The sequence below is a fragment of the Elephas maximus genome, chromosome 1 (assembly GCF_024166365.1).
Source record: "Elephas maximus indicus isolate mEleMax1 chromosome 1, mEleMax1 primary haplotype, whole genome shotgun sequence".
In the NCBI taxonomy this organism is placed as follows: Eukaryota; Metazoa; Chordata; class Mammalia; order Proboscidea; family Elephantidae; genus Elephas; species Elephas maximus.
Genome location: NC_064819.1, coordinates 63044077 through 63065654, shown reverse-complemented (window position 1 = coordinate 63065654; position 21578 = coordinate 63044077). Strand labels below are relative to the sequence as shown.

The following is a 21578-nucleotide window of genomic DNA, read 5'->3' as shown; positions in this document are numbered from 1 at the left end:
AAATACACCTTCAGTGGTTATTTTAAGTATACTTATGTGAAATATTCTGAAATAATACTGGAGAGAAATGTGAGGCAATTTTGTTTGAATTAGCGTTTCGTAACTGTGTAGCATTTGATAGCATGAGCTCATGTTCTATGAAGTTAGACTGTATTTTAATCATTGTGTATTTGTAGTCCATCACCAGAAGATTGGGTGCATCTTTGTTGAAATTTGTAATCATATTTGTCATTGAACCATTACCGTTTCAGAACCCACTGGAGTAGTATATAATTAAAAGTAATCCCTAATACACTGTTATATTTTGGAGGGACTTCTGTTAAATAACTATGCCTGTATAGCTCAAATGGTTTTATCGAAGGTAGCAGATACCACAGCAGTGGATTATGACTGGACGGAATTCAAAGGTTGTAGATATTGAAGTCATTTGGCATAGCCAAGGGGAAAGCCTAAAAAGGGGCAGATGAGGGAGGAAGGTTGTGAGAGTACTGTAGTTGAATACTGGAGGAAGGCAAACTATAATAAGACTGAGATGACAGCAGTACGTGCCAATGAATTAGTAACAGATGAAAATGTAAAATCTAGGTATCAGTTGAATTATAGTAAATAGGACTTTCTAAAAGGATAAGATGATATACTATAAACAAAACATTTTTTATAGAATTTTAACTAGATCTAAGTGTCACTAAGCAATTATGTAGTTAACAAATATGATTGCTTAGATGAAAAACATCTCTTAAATATTTCGTCTCGGCTAGAGGAATCCCGGCGGTCATGGTCCCCAAACCTTCTGTTGGCACAGGACAGGAACCATCCCCGAAGACAACTCATCAGACATGAAAGGGACTGGACAGAGGGTAGGAGAGAGATGCTGATGAAGAGTGAGCTAATTATATCAGGTGGACACTTGAGACTGTGTTGGCATCTCCTGTCTGGAGGGGGGATGGGAGGATAGAGAGAGTTGGAAGCTGGCAAAATTGTCACGAAAGGAGAGACTGGAAGGGCTGACTCATTAGGGGGAGAGCAAGTGGGAGTACGGAGTAAGATGTATATAAACTTATATGTGACAGTCTGACTTGATATGTAAACGTTCACTTGAAGCTCAATAAAAGTTAATAAAAAAAAAAGTAATGTTAGACAAACAGCAAAATTATACTTTAAGAAAAAAAAACCCATAGCCAAATTTTATAAAATAGCAAAGCTATTAAATAGAAGTTATATAGAAAGAACTATACTGATTTACTCCATTTATTTCAATTTATTGAAATTACCACTTTTCTATCTTTTTAGTGTAAAATATTTGAGTTTTCCTTCTTTGACAGGTTTCCACTTTATACAGTTTCTGGCTTTCACAGGTTTTAATGTAATAGAGTATGGTATTTGTTTCCATAATTCAGAATTTGTTTAAATGTTCATATATTTTGTTGGTATATTCACTAATAAAGTGATTTTTACAAGGAATAAAATTAAAAGTATGATTTTTGGAAGTCATGCAGGGAAATAGTATGATCCCTACGCCTGTGGAGTTCACAGATTAGTTAGGAAGACAGCTGTTGAATAAGTCACTCACATATATGATCAACATGTGAAAAAATGTAGAGTATAATAAAATATTTGCAAAGCCCTTTAAAAAAAAAAAAAATTTCATCTTGGATTGTAGTAACCAACCCTGCCATAATGTAAATGTTTTCTCCCAGTAAATAATACTTCAGTTAATATGTTGTTAGAACGTGTCCCTAATTTTTTTTTTTTGGTATTCTCTCCCTATTACAGGTTTCCTATCACCAAAGGTCGATTCTCTTGCTGCTCAGCCTACCACAACAAGCCCTGTAGTTTATACAAGACCAGCAATAAGTAGCTTTTCTTCCAGTGGAATCGGGCTTGGGGAAAGTTTAAAAGCCGAATCATTGTGGCAGTGTGACACTTGTCTAGTCCAGAACAAGGATACAGACAATAAGTGCACAGCCTGTCAGGCCACAAAATTGCCACCAAGAGATACTGCTAAACAGACTGGAATTGGGACACCAAGTAAAAGTGGCAAATCAACTCTTCCTGTATCAGGGACAGGCTTCGGAGACAAATTTAAACCAGCAGTAGGAACTTGGGATTGTGATACCTGTTTAGTGCAAAATAAACCGGAAGCAGTAAAATGTATAGCTTGTGAAACACCAAAACCTGGAACTGGTGTTAAGCGGGTCCTTACGTTGCCAGCAGCTTCAGAAAGTGCTGTAACTGTGACTGCTCCATCTTCCAGCTGCACCGTGACCGCTGGTACCTTAGGATTTGGAGATAAATTCAAAAGACCTCTGGGATCTTGGGACTGTCCAATGTGCTATGTTTCTAATAATGCAGCCGACAATAAATGCGTGTCCTGTATGTCTGAGAAACCAGGTATGTTTATGGTTATTTGGAATAATTTTGCCTCATTAGTAGAACATTTTAATTCTCTTAAAGCAGATGATAAAAATCCCAGTACTTTAAATGGTTCAGGATGAGCATTTCCTCATACCTCTTAGTTTTTCTAAACTAGCTTGAGGTTTAAATAATTTGCTTGGGGTAGGATCTTCATGTTCTCTTAGCCTAGGTTGTGTGTCAGTCAGTACAGTATATACTCTTCTCTCTTCTTTGTATTCAGTTCCATCAGAAAGTTATTGTTCTTTGAAATCAAAGTTGACTAATACAGATGCTGAAAGATCTTAGAATTGGGCAATCTTTCTCAAACCTTAGATAGAACAAAACATGACCCTATCTCTTTTTTTCTCTAAGTAAAAATGAGAATGGCTGGTGGTCATTGCCAGGGAAGATTTTTGTTAAGGTATAAACAGTAGTATTTTATGAAAAGCCTGGCTGAGTTCTAATGGTGATAACTGTGCCTGGTTTATACGTATGCTATCTGCCAGAGTTACTGCAATGATAGCAGATTACTGAAGCATTAATGAAAAAATTCTCACTTTGCCAGAAAAGTGGAATTAGGTTTGAACTTTATTCCTGTTTCTCTCTTCAAACTGGAAAAGTTACTGAAGATTCACACCACCCAGAAATGTCTCTTTGCTGTTTTTATAATGGTATAGATATATGGTAGCAGGGATACAAGTAAAACATTTGGAATATTAGTATCCTGGGAATTATACTTCTAGTTTTATTGCATTTTTTATGGATGCATAGTTTTGTGCCTGCAGTATAAAGCCCTAGCTATTAGCCCCTAACCCTTGACTCGAACAACAGAGCCATACTTGTAACTCCTACTGGACATCACCACATGAATAAGATTTTAGAATCTGCATTCTGGGCTATCTTCCTCTTCCCATCTGGCATCCCTTCTCCTCCCCTAAAAAAAAAACAGATTTCAATGCATGTAGTAAACCAAAATTAATTCTGAGTTGGTGGGACAGTGAAACTTTGAGTCCAAATAACCATGATCAAAGAAAGTTACACGTTATGACAGAAAGCTCATATGTGTATTAAAGAACTTGAGCTTTGTCCTGTAAATGATAAGCAGAAGAGGATATGCTCAAATTGTGTTTCTGATGGATCACTCTGGTCGTGGTTTGGAGGGTGGATTTGAAGGGGACAAAATTGGGAGGCCTGAAAACTAATGAAATCAGTCAAGGATGGGGAGATACACAATAATGTACAGTTGGACACATGCTGATTTCAGGCTGCTGGAGTTGATCAGATAGGTGTGAGGTCTTTGGATACACTCCTAGGAGCCTTCTGGGCTGGAGATACAGATTTGAGGGCCATCAGCCCATAATTTGGTGTCATGGGAATAGAGGTGACGTGAGGTCAGTGAATAGAGAAGACAGCCTGAAACTGAAGCCTGGCATCTTAAAGAGGTGTGACAGGGATAAAACTTTTGAACGGTTAATCTTTTAAAGCAGTACCCAGCGAGGAAAGACAAAAAACACATGGCACTGGTTGCTCAGAGGAGGGTGAATTTCAAGGGAACAAGATCAGATTTCTCAATAAAAAGGCCAGAAATGAGGAGGACTTGAAGTAGAATAGTAGTCGAAGGATTAGAAAAAGAGAATGAAATGGATTTGAGAAATAAAAAAGGGAGGAGGAGGAGCCAGCTAGCCATGCTAACCCGGCAGGTAGTGGAACCACTGTCCAGCTAAGAGACTATAGGGATGAAGCTCAGAAGAGAAGTATGGGTTGCAGATACAGATTAGGAAACTGTTTTGTTGGTGTGTAAGACCATGCAAGTAGATGAGAAAAAGAGGAGTGTGCTAAAGTTGGAACTCAGGGGAGCAATTTTATCGGTAAGGTGGAAAAGAATGTGCTTATAAAACAGGGGAGGATCACAGATAACTGTGGGAGAAGTGACAAAAGTTGTAGAAAATTTACAAAAGTAGGGGTACCAAATGACTGGCTGCCCTGTCAACAGCACCTTTGTTCAGACACCTCTGCTTTGCAGTGCCAGCTCCTGTCTTGGCTCCCCTACTCCGGCATGCTACTTTTGCTAAAGATTTAAATAAATCACCTCTGTATCATTTCTCGTCTTCCAGATGGTACTACTATGCATCTATGTGTTTTGTTTTCCCCACTTTAGACCATGAATACCTTTAGAAGCTAGACAACATTTTATTCATTTTTGTATCTCCAGTACCTAAGTATATTACTTAATAAATATCTGTTAAATGGCTAGCATATAACAGAAGTGCTATAAACATAGTAGGTGTCGAGTTGAATTGCAAACTGGATGTTAGCACACTTCTATGGAAAAATTACTGCAACAGCAGAGACCTCTGCTTTGAAATCTTGACGTGAATACTGTCTATGGCAATGTATTTTGTGATGGGCGTGGCCCACAGTTTACATCTTATGTCTTATAATGCTGTGCTATTTGAAGGAATTGCATAAAGATTCTTGAGGACAGTTTAGTCTTCTACCTTTAATCTGAACGGTTTTTTTCCAAAAATTCATTTTGTTGTTGAGAATATACACAACAAAACATGCACTGATTCAGCAGTTTCCATATGTATAATTTAGTGATCCTGATTACATTCTTTGATTTGTGCAACCATTCTCACCCTCCTTTTCTGAGTTGTTCCTCCTCATTAACATAAACTCTCTGCCTCCTAAGGTTTCTGTCTAATCCTTCAAGTTGCTATTGTCAGTTTGATCCCATATAGATAGTTCTTAAAAGAGCGTAATGCTCGTCAAGGCAGACGTTTTTTACTAGTTAAGCTAAATTATTGTTCAGTTGTAAAATGACTTCAGGGGATATTTTTGGCTTTAGGTTTAAAGATTATCTCAGGGCAATAGTTTCAGGGGTTCACTCAGCCTCCATGGCTCCAGAAAACCTAGAGTCCATGAGAATTTGAAATTCTGTGCTGCATTTCCCTCCTTTTGATCAGGATTCCTCTATGGAATCTCTGATCAAAATGTTCAGTAATGGTAGCTGAGCACCATCCAGTTCTTCTGGTCTCATGGCAAAGGAGGCAGTTCTTCATGGAGGCAATTAGCCACACATTCCATATCCTCCTCTATTCCTGACGCTCCTTCTTCCTCTGTTGCTCCAGGTCAGTAGAGAAAATTGTTGTGCCTTGGATGACTGCTTGCAAGCTTTTAAGACCCCAGCCACTACGCAGTGAACTAGGAGGTAGAACAGAAGCATTAAACACGTTACTAGGCCAATTTACTGGGATGTCCCATGAAATGATGACCCTAAACTTTCATACCAAGGAACCAATTCCCATACAACCATTGTTGTAAATATATCTGTCACACAACTTTTGCCAATTCAGCTTTTTATAGCTGTACAACTTATTGACAGCAATTATAATAATCAGCTGTGCAACCCTACCCTTAATCAGTGCAATTTTTCCATTGCCATTAGCCTCCCTTTCCCTACCCCCCTCACTTATGGTAATCTCTAATAAACTTTGGTCTCTATATATTTGCCCTTTCTTATTTTTCAGTAAGTGAGGTCATGTAATGTTTGTCCTTTTGTGATTGGCTTATTTCACTCAGCATGATGTCTTCAAGCTTCATCCATACTGTAGAATGTATTAAGACTTCATTTCTCCTACTGGCTGAGTATTAGTCCATTGTATGTATGTACCACATTTTGTTTATCCATTTATCTGTTGATTTGATTTAAGATGTTTCCACCTTTTGGCTATTATGAATAGTGCTGCAGTCAGTATTGGTGTACAAGCCTCTGAGTCTCTGCTCTTAAGTCTTTTGGGTGTATACCTAGGAGTGGAATTGGTGAGTCATATGGTAGTTCTTTTTTTTCTTTTTTCTCCAAAATATTTTTTTTATTGCACTTTAGATGAAGGTTTACAGAGCAAATTAGTTTCTCATTAAACAATTAATACACATATTGTTTTGTGACATTATATTGGTGGCCAACATATCAGCACTCTCCCTCTCTCAACCCTGGGTTCCCCCTTACCAGCTTTCATGTCCCCTACTGCCTTCTTGTCCTTGCCCCTAGGCTGATGTGCCTATTTGGTCTCATTTTGTTTTATGGGCCTGTCTAATCTTTAGCTAAAGGGTGAACCTCAGGAGTGACTTCATTACTGAGCTAAAAGGGTCTCCAGGGGCCATACTGTCTGGGTTTGTCCAGTCTCTGTCAGACCAGTAAGCCTGGTCTTTTTTTGTGAGTTAGAATTTTGTTCTGTATTTATCCCCAGCTCTGTCCGAGACCCAGAGCAGTCCGTGGTGGTAGCTGGGTACCATCTAGTTGTGCTGGACTCAGTCTGGTGGAGGCTTTGGTAGTTGTGTTCCATTAGTCCTTTAGACTAACCTTTTCCTTGTGTCTTTGGTTTTCCGCATTCCCCCTTGCTCCAGATGGGGTGGGACCAGTGGAGTATCTTAGATGGCTGCTCACAAGCTTTTAAGACCCCAGATGCTACTCACCTTTTCTTTAATAAACTATGTTATGCCAGTTGAGCTAGAAGTCCCTGAGACCATTGTCGCCACCCCTCAGCCCAGTAATTCAGTCCTGCAGGGAGTTTGGATGTGTCTGTGAAGCTTCCATGACCTTGCCTTGGTCAGGTTGTGCTGGATTCCCCAGTATTGTGTACTGTCTTACCCTTCACCAAAGTTACCACTTACCTGTTGTCTTCAGTTTTTCCCTCCCACTGCTCTCCTTCCTCATAACCATCAAAGATTTCTTTTTGTGTGTAAACCTTCTCATGGATTTTTATAGTGGTTGTCTCATACAACATTTGTCCTGTTATTAACTTATTTCACTCAGCGTAATGCCCTCCAGATTCATCCACGTTGTGAGATGCTTCTCAGATTCATTATTGTTCTTTATCATTGTATAGTATTCCATTGTGTGTATGTACCATAGTTTGGTTACCCACTCATCTGTTGATGGGTACCTACGTTGTTTCCATCTTTTTGCTGTTGTGAACAATGCTGCAGTGAACGTGGGTGTGCCTATGTCTGTTTGTATGAAGGCTCTTATTTCTTTAGGATATACTCCTAGGAGTAGGATTGCTGGATCATATGGTATTTCTATTTCTTTGAGGAAGCGCCATATCGTTCTCCAAAATGGTTGTACCGTTTTGCATTCCCACCAGCACTGCATAAGAGTTCCAATCTCCCCACAGCCTCTTTATGATTAGTGCCTGGAATGTCAGAGTGAGATAATATCTTATTGTAGTTTTGATTTGGATTTCTCTGATGGCTAATGATCTCAAGCATTTCCTCATGTGTCTCTTAGCTGCCTGAATGTCTTCTTTGGTGAAGTGTCTGTTCCTGTCCTTTGCCCATTTTTTAATTGGATTATTTGTCTTTCTGTTGTACAGGTGTTGGATTTTCGTATAGATTTTAGAGATGAGACCTTTGTCAGATTTGTCATAGCCAAAAATTTTTTCCCAGTCTATGTTCTCTTTTTACTCTTGGTGAAGTCTTTTGATGAGCGTGTTTAATTTTTAGAAGATCTCAGTTATCTAGCTTATCTTCTGGAGTTTGTGTGTTGTTAGTTATGGGTTGTATCTTGTTAATGCTGTGTATGAGAGCCTCTAGCGTTTATCCTATTTTTCTTCTATGATCGTTCTAGTTTTTGGTTTTATATTTAGGTCTTTGATCCATTTTGAATTAGTTTTTGTATATGGTGTTAGGTATGGGTCCTGTTTCATTTTTTTATAGATGAACATCCAGTTTTGCCAGCACCATTTTTTAAAGACTCTTCTCCCCACTTAATGGACCTTGAGCCTTTGTCAAAGATTAGGTGACTGTAGGTGGATGGATTTACATCTGGCTTCTCAATTCTGTTCCATTGGTCAATGTGTCTATTGTTGTACCAGTACCAGGCTGTTTTGACTACCGTAGCTGTATGGTAGGTTCTGAGGTCTGGTAGTGTGAGTCCTACTTTATTCTTTATTCTTCAGTAGTGCTTTATTTATCTGGGCCCTGTTCCCTTTCCATATAAAGTTAACGATTAGTTTTTCCATCTCATTAAAGAATGCTGTTGCTATTTGGATTGGGATTGCATTGTATTTGTAGATAGCTTTGGGTGGAATTGACATTCTCACAATGTCGAGTCCACTTATTCTTGAGTGTGCTTTTCCATTTATGTAGATACCTTTTGGTTAGGGTCATATGGTAGTTTATTTTCGGTTTTTTGAGGAACCACCACACTGTTTTCCACAGTGGTTATACCGTTTTGCATGCCCACCAGCAGTGAACCAAGGGTTCCAGTTTCCCCACATCCTTGCCAACATTTGTTATTTTCCTTTTTAGTCGTCCTAGTGGGAGTCAAATTGTATCTCATTCTTATTTTGATTTGCATCTCTGATGGCTGAGCATATATATACACATACATATGGGGGGTTAAGAAGAAGCTCACCACTGAGCAAGTTGAGTGTGAGTTGTTCATTTATAAGGTTAAAAGGAACCCCAGATGTCTTGTTTTTAACAATGTAATATACATTTTCCGTGTCTTGATAGGAAAGACTCATACAAATTGAATGCTTAATTTTTATTAAGAAATTGACATAATGTAAATTAAAATTCTCATACGTTTCCACATTATTTTTTAGGAAGCTCAGTACCTACTTCCAGTAGCAGCACAGCACCTGTGTCTCTGTCTTCTGGAGGCTCTCTAGGATTAGACAAGTTCAAGAAACCTGAGGGAAGCTGGGACTGTGACATATGCCTAGTACAAAATGAAGCCGATTCTACCAAATGTATAGCATGTGAAAGTGCAAAGCCAGGCACAAAATCTGAGTTTAAAGGTAAGGTGATGGTAAAGGCCTCCTTCTAATGCCATTTTAAAGTGAAATATTTACTGATAGCCGTATTTTTTTAATTATTAATTCCTTCTCTATTGAATATCCATGTAAAATAAAGTACTTATCTCAGAAGAAGCTCACATCTGTCTCTGAATTACTGTAAATTCAGGTTATTTTCTGGTTAGCAGTTAGTTTTCTAACAGCTGGGTAAAAAACAATTCTGTCTTGAGTTATTAAGTCTTAGAGAGAGAGAGTTCCATTTGTTTTTAATTGTTAACACTTCAGTACTAGTGAATCCCCTGGCTTACCTGACTGGGAATTTTTACTCGTAGGATCCTATTGTAAGTAAGCAGGTCTTGTGCTTTGGTTTCCTAGATCCCATCCCAGAAAAAGAACTGTTAGCATTTTGCTGTGTAAATATAAAGGAAGAATCTCTCAGAGTAATTAATACTAAAGTATCTGGAGGCCAAATTTTTCAAGTCTTCATATGCCAGTATGAATTATTCTAATCAGGTACACATTTCAAAAGAAAAATGATGGTTGCAGCCTACCAAGCTAATTACATGACTAATGGAATACAGTTGGCAGTTGGGGAAACACCGCATTAGTGTTCTAGAAGACCACTGTGCTTTCCAGTTCATTTTAACTCATCCTGTAGCTGTTACCTCATGGTCCTTTTTCCAGGTCCTCGACCTGTAGTGCAGTTATGCCATATCCCATACCTTTAAATCTGTCCAGCAAACCTCCTAGAGGGAGAGATGATAACTGGTTACTTCTTGTCTTTGGCACCTTTACTTTTAGCTTTCTGTCTTAAGTTTGTTATCACTTAATGTATTTTAGAGAGTATGTGGATTGCCGTTGCTTCTAAGATTCTGATACCATTTTTCAACTAAGTTTCTCTTTGGGGAAGATTTGGGGTGGCTAATTATTAAAGGAGAAAATTAAGGATGAGGCTTGCAAAGCTGGTCTTGTGATTCGTCTTTGTTTATATGTGACTAAGATCTGGTGGTGCAGCGATTAAGAGCTACAGCTGCAAACCAAAAGGCCAGCAGTTCAAATCCGTCAGCCGCTCTTTGGAAACCCTGTGGGCAGTTCTATACATAGGGTCACTATGAGTCAGAATCAACGGCAAGTTTTTTTGTTTAAAGCAGAATCATGCACACCTATCTTGACACCTGTTTAATGACTTCTGTTTGGGGCCAGTCAATCAAATGCTTCATTTCTAGTTTCTTCAGCAACAGAAATGCATTACATAACCAAGACTGAGCTTGTCAGTATAGTGCTGTATATCTTTTTAAATATTACTTTGACTCATGAAATTTTTCTGGCTTTCTGATGCTAGCAGTTTTTGTTTTTTTAAATGCTTGAGTAAACACGATTTATTTGCAAGATTTTTATGAAAAGGTTCACAGTGAAAAAGTCTTACCTCTTATCCCCTTTAGTTTATTTTCCATCATTCCTCTCCCATCAGAGGTAATATAGCTGTTGTTTCTTGTAAATATTTCAAAGTTTCTTTACACGAATCCTAAGCAAATATGGAAACCGTGGTGGTGTAGTGGTTAAGAGCTACAGCTGCTAACCAAAAGGTCGGCAGTTCAAATCCACCAGACACTCCTTAGAAACTCTATGGGGCAGCTCTATCCTGTCGTATAGGGCCACTATGAGTCGGAATTGACTTGACAGCAACGGGTTTGGTTTTTGGTTTAAGTGAATACATTCTTATTCTGAATATTCTTAACGCCTTCTACCTTGTTAGAAAAGGTTGTATGCCATGCTGTCCTTCGGCCCCCTAATTTTATCACGTGTTATATTAGGCATATCCCCATTCTTCATTCTTTGTTCACAACTGCCTGGATCGATAGAGCATTTTGCATGTCTGTGAGTATGTCTTTAAAACAAAATCCCAGCTATAGAGTAGCTTGGTCAAAGAGTATGTTGTGTTTGTAATTTGCCAAACTGCTCCCCATCAGTTTTGTGCTTGTTCACGCATCCATCTGCAATGTATGAAAGTGCCTGTTATGCTCAGTCTTATCAAACTTTTTGATCTCTGCTAGTCTGATAGATGAAAAGTGTCGTGTCGGTATAGTTGTGAGCATGGAGATGTGTTTCTAATACTGTCGTTGCTAGTACTCTTCAGAGTAAAGCCTTTCAAAGTTATTCCTATGTAGCTTTGGCTTTCAAGGTTTACGTTTTATTTGAGAGGCTAAGAACATTAATTCACTGTCTTACAGTATCTTTTGTATTTTTGAAGGCTTTGGCACACCTTCCTCTTCTTCGAACCCAGCAGCTTCATCCTTCAAATTTGGTATTCCATCATCCTCTTCTGGGCCTTCTCAGACATTAACAAACACTGGAAATTTTAAATTTGGAGATCAAGGAGGCTTTAAGATAGGTGTGTCATCAGATTCTGAGTCTACAAATCCCATGAGTGGAGGCTTTAAGTTTTCTAAACCAATAGGAGATTTTAAATTTGGAGTTTCATCTGACCCTAAACCTGAAGATGATAAAAAAGACAGTAAGAATGATAATAACTTTAAGTTTGGACTTTCTTCTGGCTTAAGCAGTTCAACTCCTTTAGCTCCATTTCAATTTGGAGTGTCTAATCTTGGGCAGCAAGAAAAGAATGAGGAAGCCCCTAAATCTTCATCTGCAGGCTTTAGCTTTGGTACAGGTATTATTAACCCTACCCCTGCTGCCACTAATACTGCAGTGACCTCTGAGAACAAGAGCAGCTTCAACTTTGGAACCATAGAAACCAAGAGTGTTTCAGTGGCTCCTTTCACATGTAAGACATCAGAAGCAAAAAAAGAAGAAATGCCTGCCACCAAGGGAGGGTTCACCTTTGGCAATATGGAACATGCCTCTCTGCCATCTGCCTCAGTGTTTGTTTTGGGAAGGACAGAGGAGAAACAGCAAGAGCCCGTCACTTCTACTTCCCTAGTGTTTGGGAGGAAAGCTGACAACGAAGAGCCAAAGTGTCAACCAATGTTTGCCTTTGGAAATTCAGAGCAAACCAAAGATGAGAGTGCTTCCAAGTCCACATTTAGTTTTGGTATGACAAAACCATCTGAGAAGGAATCTGAACAGCCAACAAAGGCCACTTTTGCTTTTGGAGCTCAAACCAGTACTACAGCTGGTAAGTATTACAGTTTTTTTTTTTTTCCCAAGGTATTATTTGATATCCTGACAGTGTTGCAAGTCATGGAATGGTTTACACTGAACATAGTTCAGAGAGCCCCCAAAACAGAAAACTCTTGGAAGTAGCTAGGATTTTCATTTTTAACTGCTCCACACACAGGAAACACTGGTGGCATAGTGGTTAAGTGGTGCGGCTGCTAACCAAAAGGTTGGCAGTCCGAGTCCACTAGGCACTCCTTGGAAACTCTGTGGGGCGGTTCTACTCTGTCCTATACCCAAAAAAAACCCAGTGCTGTCCTGTAGGTTCTCTGTCCTATAGGTTCGCTATAAGTAGGAATCGGCTTGATGGCCGATGGCAACAGGTTTGGTTTTACACACACACACACACACACACACACACACACACACACACACACACACACACACACACACACACACACACACACACACACACACACACCATGATTCTGATGATGTTATCTACAGATAAAATTTTGGGAGACATAGCTGTAATGGGAAGCCCACAATATTGCACTTTTATTCATGTCTTTCTTATCTTGGGCATTTATAATCAGAATTGGCATATTCTGTCCAACTATATAGCGTTTCTTAAAATAAGTTCATGGAATATTTTCTGTTATAATCTTTACATATGAAGTCCTTCATTTACAAATATATGCAGATACTGAGTCATCATCAGACATTTTAGGAACATAGACAACAAATATAATTAATCCCTGAGAAAACAGGTGATGAAAATGCAAATCCTGAAGGAAAAAATGACATGGAATTCTTAAAAGTTAAAAGTGTGATTGGTGAAATAAAAATCATTTTGTGAACTGATAATCAGATTAGTGAACTGGAATTTCCCGGACCACAGTGTAAAGGTATAAACAGATTGCTGCAGGTTAGAGTGAAAAGTTCTATTGGAATAGGAGTGCTTAGCAGATGAGAAGAGTACAGAAGAAAATCAAAGAAGTGAGAAAGTTTCGTAGATGTAAACAAAGACACTGGTCTTAAAAATGGAAATGACCTGCTTTCTGAGAGAGACAAGTGACACCAAAGCTAAAATCCTGAATGCTTCCAGAGACAGAAAAACTGTTTGCCACCAATAAACAGGTACAGGTTAGCATCACACTTCTAATTTGCAACATCAAATGCTAAAAACAATAAGGGAGTGTCCTCAAAGTATAAATAATTTTGAACCTAGAATTCCATAATCAGCCAAATTTGTTCAAAGATAAGGGCAAAATATGTTTTCAGACATGCAAAGAATCAAATTTGAACACCCATGAACACTTTTGAGTAAGTTGGAAGCACTCAAGCAAAATGAAAAGTTAACCAGGAAAAATAAAACAAAACTGTGGAGTTCAACAAATAGGTATAAGCAGTTTTTGTCTATTGAATTTTTACTTTAAATTAAAAAAAAAAAATCCTTTGAAGAAAATTAAAACTAAAATTATATAGTGTTTAAAAAGGAACAAAAACCAAGATAGTATCTAATTAAGTTTAAGCATGGACTCACTAGACTGTTTCCCTCAAAGTAGGCATTTTCTTAACCAACCTCCCTTTAGCTAACTCTGACTTGAAAGTGAGTCAACGTGCTCTGTTTTCTGTAAATGGTACAAATCTTCTCAGCACACTGACCAGCTGTGTCTAGTAGGCAATATTGGAACGGAGACATTATTTGGAACAATAAAAACTCTTGATTAAGGTAGCTGGATTCAGGATCGCCATACAAAAATCCATTGTTTTCCCCCAAACCAGCAAGAAGTAGATGTACAGCATAGCTCATTTGTATTTTCTAACATTTCTAATTTGTACTTTAGAACAACAACAGAACCTATAGCATGCTGAGTAATTAAAAGAACACGAAGGACATACTTTTACTTGTTCCAGGGCGAGATTATTTTTCCCCTCCCCGTACCCATATCACTTAAGATCTTAGAAGAATTTTGGTGGAGCTTGACAAGCTGAGCTGATTCTAAAATTCACACAGAAGGGAAAATAATAAATTTTAGGGAGAAGGGCAAGCACACAGGTAGGCTTGCCCTACCAGTATCAGAACGTGCTATAAAGCTACAGTAGCCTCGTGACAGTAGCAGAGGAAACAAATGCATGTATGTTTGGAAATTTAGGATATCATAAAGGCAGCCTTGCAAATCAGTGGCCACAGGGATTCACTAGTCAATAAATGCTGCAGAAAAAATTGTCTATCCATGTGGATAAAGTAAAGTTAGAAACCTACATACTGTAACACAGATTGCACATAAGTAATTTTTAAAAATGTCAAATTTATAAAAGTGTTATCTATTTCCCAGCATCCAAACTTGCTATCCAAATACAGCATCCAGGTAGATTTGGATTTGAGGGATGTTTTTGTATTTATTAATCTGAATGCTGAAGTCCTTCCAATGAAAGACAGAAAATCCAGAAGCTGTAAAAGAAAAGATGTGTATATCTGACTGCCAAAATGTAATATAACAGATGGCCATCTGGTTAATGAATCTCTAGGAAATATTTACTATTCTGTTTTCTAAATTCTTCAATTATAGGGCAGGAAAAAAATGCTTTCTGAGATTATTCTTAAGGATTTTGGTTTGTTTCTTAATTTGTCTTACAGATCAAGGAGCAGCAAAGCAAGTTTTCAGTTTCTTGAACAACAATTCCTCTAACTCAAGTACACCAGCCACTTCGGCTAGTGGAGTTATATTTGGTAGTTCCACCTCTTCCTCCAGTGCACCTGGGGCTGCCTTTGTGTTTGGACAGGCCAGCAATCCTGTGAGCAGCTCTGCCTTTGGTAATTCTGCTGAATCCAGTACATCTCAGTCTTTGCTATTTTCTCAGGATAGCAAACCAGCAACCACATCTAGCACAGCTACAGCTGTCACCCCATTTGTCTTTGGTCCAGGAGCCAGCAGTAGTACTACAGCAACCTCTGGATTCAGCTTTGGAGCTACAACCACATCGAGCTCTGCAGGTACATTAAAAAAAAAAAAAAAAAAATTATGTTGTTGTTTGATTGGTTTTAATTATAAGCATTTTCAACTGTTAGCAAATAATGTAGCAGGTTATCACAATTGGCCTGGGTGCCTTCAGATCACCTATACCAGGCATGTTCTAATTTGCAAATGCATGAAATATACATTTTGTACATTTAGTATTTCACTCTTGAAAGCAATTTTTCTAATTTTGGGAAGAGTGTAAAAATTAATTTTTCCAAAAAAAAAAAAAATTTTTTTTTCTTTTCTGAATAGTAACTTGTAGATAACCACACACTTGAGATTATTTTATTAGACATCATCCCTCATTAGACAGTACTGTATTTTTACACAAATAACGCACACTTCCTAAGTTTGTTTGCCAACTGTGCCCTCCCCTCAGGAGGTATTTTCGTAAGTGTGCTATGCTAATTTTTTTTTTTTTTTTACAGCAAGATGTAAAATATGTAAAAATGCGGTATACACATATATTCAACATTGGTCAGTTTCTGCAACATGTTAAATTTCTGGTTGGCATTTGTCTTAGATATATCCCTTTATGCAAAAATTCTTGACTGTAAAGGTGGAAAGTCATGTTAATTGAAATTTCTGTTTATATGGATTCTACATGCTTCATGAAATAAATGGTAGAACTGTTTGCTTAATCATTATTCAAAACTTATCTTAATCTTGATGTAATTAGTTTAGCAAGGTAAAAGTCTGAAAATGAGCTTTAAGTTTGTTCTTGAGGTTATAGAAGTTTCTTGAGGATTATCTCACTGTACAATCACGGTGATTGATGTGTTTGTTTGGGCCTCCAGGATCCTCATTTTTATTTGGCTCTGGACCTTCTTCAACACCATCTGCCAGTCCAGCATTTGGTGCTAGTCAGACCCCAACGTTTGGGCAAAGTCAAGGTGCCAGCCAACCTAATCTCCCAGGCTTTGGATCTATATCCTCCTCGACAGCATTATTTTCAGCTGGTTCTCAGCCTGCAGCGCCTACTTTTGGGACAGTGTCAAGCAGTAGCCAGCCTCCTGTGTTTGGACAGCAGCCTAGCCAGCCTGCATTTGGCTCTGGAGCAGCTCCGAATTCTAGTAAGTGTGTATGGTAAGGTAGTTTGTGTCTGTACTTAGGTTCTGTGTCTTAAAAAAAATTCTTTTTCCTTGAATTTTGAAACGTATCTTTTTTTATTGTCTCTTAGACTGTTGTCATTGTTGTTAGGTGCCGTTCATAGCGGCCCTATTACTTAGACTAGGGAGGTGTATGTTTAGACTTAAGTATAAACAACATTCCCATCTTTCACACAGTTACAACCTTTATTAAAGACTGTGTTTAAATGCAGTTCTTTCTCACTTTTTAGCTTAGGTACGTAAGGTGAGTCCCATTTCTCCCCGACTCTGAATACTGGGGCTCTCTAGCCTAGATTTCGATCAGTTCAGTTGAGTTGTCTCATGTCATTTTCTGTTGGCTGTTCATGCATATACTTGTGTAACTGCTGCCTGGAAGCTCCTCATGTGACCAGTTCCTCTTTCCTTTCCCCACTTCAACAGTGACCACTGTTCTTGGCTTTTATGATAATAGGTTTCTTGGGTTTTATTTAAAATTTAACTAATTGCATATGCATCTCTAAAAAAATAGTTTGACTTTTGACTATATAAATGGGATCTCACTATTTGCGTTTTGCTTCTTTCATTCCTTCTTAGGTTTGTAAGGTATATCCGTGTTACTACATCCAGTTTGTTCATTTTCATTGTTGTAGAGTAAATCATTGTATGTACATACCACAGTTAATCGATTTCTGTTGGCAGATGTTTGAGTTGCTTTGGGCAATGACAAAATGCTGCTCTGTTCACTCTTGTATATGTGTCTTGGTGCACATATGTATGTTTTTCTAGGGCATATACCCTGGAATGAGGTTGCTGAGGTAAAGGGCATGCAGATCTTAGACTTCAGAAGTATGATGGGTTGTGCTAGCTTATGTCCTGCCACCATAGTATGAGACTCTAGTTGGGTTTTTGGGGCGGCTTTTCTGTTAGGTTGTTTGGCTTTTGCTTATTGATTTGTAGGAGTTCTTTATGTATTCTGGGTATGAGCCCTTTGCCATTTAGAGTATGTGGCAAATTACCTCTGTTTTGTGACACATATTAACCACTTAATGCAGGATTTATTGGTTTTTTCAATATGGAATTCAAGAGTTTAGCTTTCTTTCACACAGGTAAAATTTCTCTCCAGTCTCCTGTGTGGCTAGATCGGTATTCTGATCCAATACCAAATTTTTTGTTTTGCTGTGTGTTTATTTATTTATATATTTACTTATACTTTTAATATGAAAAACACCAAAAAGAAAGTCAGAATCATCCATAATCCCACCACTTATTTTTTTGGTATTATAGAAAGGACAACATGAGAACCCCCTTCCCCACCCCCAGAAACAGCCACTGTTAAGTGAGTGGTATGATTACTTACTGCCTTTTCCTGACTTATGCGTGCACAAGCACGTGCACACACACACAATTTTAGGGCTCATACTGTACTTATTGGTCTGTAATTTCCATTTTCACTTAACAGTGTTATCTTGAGCACTTTTCCATGTTAGTGCATATGTTTGTTTTTTGGCAGGGGACATAATTTAATCTATAACATTCCACCCTTTGGCCCCCAAAATTTATGTTCTTGCCACATGCAAAACACATTCACCCCATCACATCATCACAGAAGTTTTAAATCAGCTCCAAGTCCATAATTCCATCTTCTGAAGGATCTAAATCAAATATGGGTGAAACTTTAGGCATATTCTATCCTGGGGGAAAATTCCTCTTCATCTGTGAACCTGTGAAATCTAGACTACAAATTATCTGCTTCCAAAGTACAATGGCAGAACAGGCACAAGGTAGACATTTCCATTACAAAAGGCAGAAATTGGAGGGAAAGGAGGGATATTCAGGCACCAAGCAAGCCCCAAATCCAACAGAACAAATTATATTACCTCTAAAGGCTTGAAACAAATCCCCTGTACTCTGAGACCTTCTGGGCAAAGTCCTTGCCCTCCAGACTCCGGGTGTTGGCCATGCTTTCTGGGTTCTGAGTGGAGTGCCCTCGATTCTTCAGCCCCACCTTCCAGGCCCACTGGGGTGGCAACTCTGTTCTCTTGGCTGTGGGCAGCCCTATTCTCCTAGTCTATGTGAGTGGCAACCCCACCCCCTTGGCCCCAGCAGACCCCGTTCTTCTGCCCCTTGGACGTGGTAGCCCTGCCCTTTCAGCTTTGGGTGGTGGCCCCATCCCCTGGCACTGGTGAATGGCAGCTCCACACTCTGGAGCTGAGTTGGTGAAGATCTGACTGTTCAAAACGTAGGAGGCTGTTGCCCCACCCTTGAAACTCAAGAGGCTGCAGCCCCACCCCTTGAAAACCCAAAGACTGTGGTTCCACACTTTGAGACCTGGGAGACGGTGACTTCACCTTTTGAAACCGAGGCAGCCCTGTGCTCCTTCCAACAACAGTTCTACTGATCTCTGAGCTGCTTCTGGGATGGTTCTTTTCTTGGAAGATAACATGTAGCTTCTTTGGCCTGTTTCCTGCCTGTAGAATTTCAAGAGACTGACAGTGTTCTCTGTTTTTGTTCTTTTTCTGTCCCCTTTCTGGTGTGGAGTTGGTTAGACGTATCATCCAACGTCAAATTTTTGTCTTCTCTGGCATTAATGATTCCTCTCTTTGTTAACAGTTTTTTTTTTTTTACTTATTTCTAATTCAAACTTTAATTCTTCTCTCATTTGTACAAATATTTTCTGAATATGTTCAAATATATTAGCTGTTTTTCAGTGCCTGAAAGAAATTTCTCATAGGGTCTTTTAACTGTCTCCTCCTACCGATCTTGGAGATCCTTTTCAGCTTTTTCTTAAAGGAAACTCTGTTTCCTCAATGTCATGTCTTCCTTTGTAGTTTTCACCTTTTTTTTTTTTTTTTGGTAAATATGTATAGAACAAAACATTTATCATTTTATCCATTTTTAAGTGTACAATTCAGTAATATTAAGTATGCTCACCATGTTGTACAACCATCACCACTTTACATTTCCAGGTTTTATCACCCTTAACAGAGACTCAGTGCCCCTTAAGCAATAACTTCCCCCTTTTCCTCTCCCTCCAGTCCTAATAAACTTTTATTACTATGCATTTGTCCATTCTAGATATTTCCTATAATACTTGTAGGGCTTTGAACTGGTTTAAACCAGTTCATTCATGGCCAACAAAGTGAAACAGGAACAGACCCAAGGTTTTACATTTTGGCAGATTTGGCATGGTACCCAGAATGGGAAAAATTATGGGTCAAAGCTCTAAGATGAGGGACTCATAAGAGGTGTAGTGAGCCCTTTCAGAAGCCTGATGAGTGAGATTGGATTATTGCCAGAACTGTAGGAGAGCAACACACATTCAAAGTGGTGCGATTGGCCACCACCTTTGAGCGGGGTGCTGCCATCTTTGAATAGGGCAGTGCTGCTTCAGACTGCCCAGGATCTGATGGGTTGCTATGCAGCCCATCGCTGCCCGTGTTTTCTAAGAGAGATTAAGTCTCTAGCAGGGGCTTCGACCCATAATTTTTCTTGTTCTGGCTATCTTTCCAATTACACCATAACTTTAAAAATTCAGTTGCATTCTAGTGACGCTTCCTTGGCCATGACTGAACTGGGCACAACCAGTTAAAAGCCCCTGAATATTTGTCCTTTAGTGTCTGGTTTTTTTGCTCAGCATAACGTGTTCAAGTTCATTCATGTCATAGCACATATCAGAACTTCATTTCTCTTTATGGCTGAATAGTATTCCATTATATGCATATTGCACAATTTGTTTATGTGTTGATGGACATTTTAGTTTAGTTTAGTTTTTTACCTTTTAGCTATTGTGAATAGTGCTGCAGTGAACATTAGTGTACAAGTATTTGTTCGTGTCCCTACTTCAACTCTCTTGTTTTGATAGAGCACTTCTCCCAGTGATTTCTGGGGTAAGGGTACAGGGAAGAAGATTTTGAGAGCTTGCATTTCTGGGAGGACGGTAATCTGTCTCTACGTTTGATTAAGATTTTTGGTTCAATATATATTTTTAGCTTGGAAATAATCTTTATAAGTTTCCATTGTGGACTTTCTGGTTCTCACAGTTGCCCTGGAAGTCTCTTTCCTGATCTTTGCTTTTATTTATTTATTGTGCTTTTAGATGAGGGTGTACAGAGCAAGTTAGTTTCTCATTAAACAGTTAATGCACATACTGTTTTATGACATTGGCTGACTGGTTTCTTCTTGTTAGAATGTGTTCCTTTGTCTCCAGTGTGCTGAAATGCCAGGGTGGTGTGCCTTGGTGTGGGTCCATTGAAGATTTTCCCTCTCTTTTTAAACTTCCTTTTTTTCCGGCAAACATATTTGGATATTTTATCTCCAGAATTAGTATTCTGACTTACTGTCTATTTGCACCTTCGTTCTCACTTGTCTTGTACTTTATGGGGAGGTTTTTTCAGTTTATAATTTACTGCCCCTTCTGTTGAAGTTTTTCTTGTTCTGTTAGATGTTTTTTAATTTCCAAATGCTCTTTTTTTGTTCTCAGGGTGTTTCTTTTTTACATGACCCTGGTTTGTATCATGAGTGTAGTGTTGTTTACTAATCTCTGAGGATATTAATGATTTTTTTAAGTTTTTACTTCCTTGCTTAGTTTTCTCCAAATTGATTTTTTCTATTATTATTTTGACATTAAAAAAAAAATTTTGACATTAGTGTTTATTAAATACTTCCCTCAAATATCTGGTGATCCTTAGCTATCTGTTCGTATTTTTATGAATAGGATACCTAAATACCTCTTGAAAATTCTTTGTACATGGATTGGGCTTAGATCTTGAATGTCATTGTAGAGTTATCTGGCTGGACTGTTTACTTGGGAAAACCTGCATGTTGGTGTCTTTAGGTCTTTCCTCTTAGCCTGTTAAATTCCCTAGAGAAGATGGGTCCAGTCTCCTGCCTGGTTGCCAGTGTTCTGGGAGCTGAGTTGTGAGGAAGGCTGGAGATCTCAATATTCCTTATATCAGCTACTTTTAGTCTCCCTTTTTTCAGTAAGATATCCTTGCCCATAGCTCTGTGTGGTGTCACCCAAGCCAGATAGCTCTCTAGAGACTAAACTTCTGGGGTGGATGGGGAAGCGTTACCATCTTGTTTGGTATTGCGTGGGGCTTGATCTGGGTATCTGCTTCTTAAACAGATATCCTACCTATCTTTCCTTCTTT

At 38.6% G+C, this 21578-nt stretch overlaps 1 protein-coding gene across 4 annotated transcripts in view; it reads left to right on the top strand.

The window, feature by feature from the left end:
• Nucleotides 1-21578, top strand: part of NUP153 (nucleoporin 153) — a 75342-nt gene that overhangs the window by 51429 nt on the left and 2335 nt on the right. For all 4 annotated transcript variants that reach the window (XM_049884587.1, XM_049884578.1, XM_049884604.1 and 1 more), the window contains 5 exons: nucleotides 1774-2391; nucleotides 9006-9200; nucleotides 11449-12333; nucleotides 14959-15315; nucleotides 16138-16413. In XM_049884587.1, coding sequence (XP_049740544.1) covers nucleotides 1774-2391; nucleotides 9006-9200; nucleotides 11449-12333; nucleotides 14959-15315; nucleotides 16138-16413 — 2331 coding nt within the window. The remainder of the gene's footprint in view (nucleotides 1-1773; nucleotides 2392-9005; nucleotides 9201-11448; nucleotides 12334-14958; nucleotides 15316-16137; nucleotides 16414-21578) is intronic.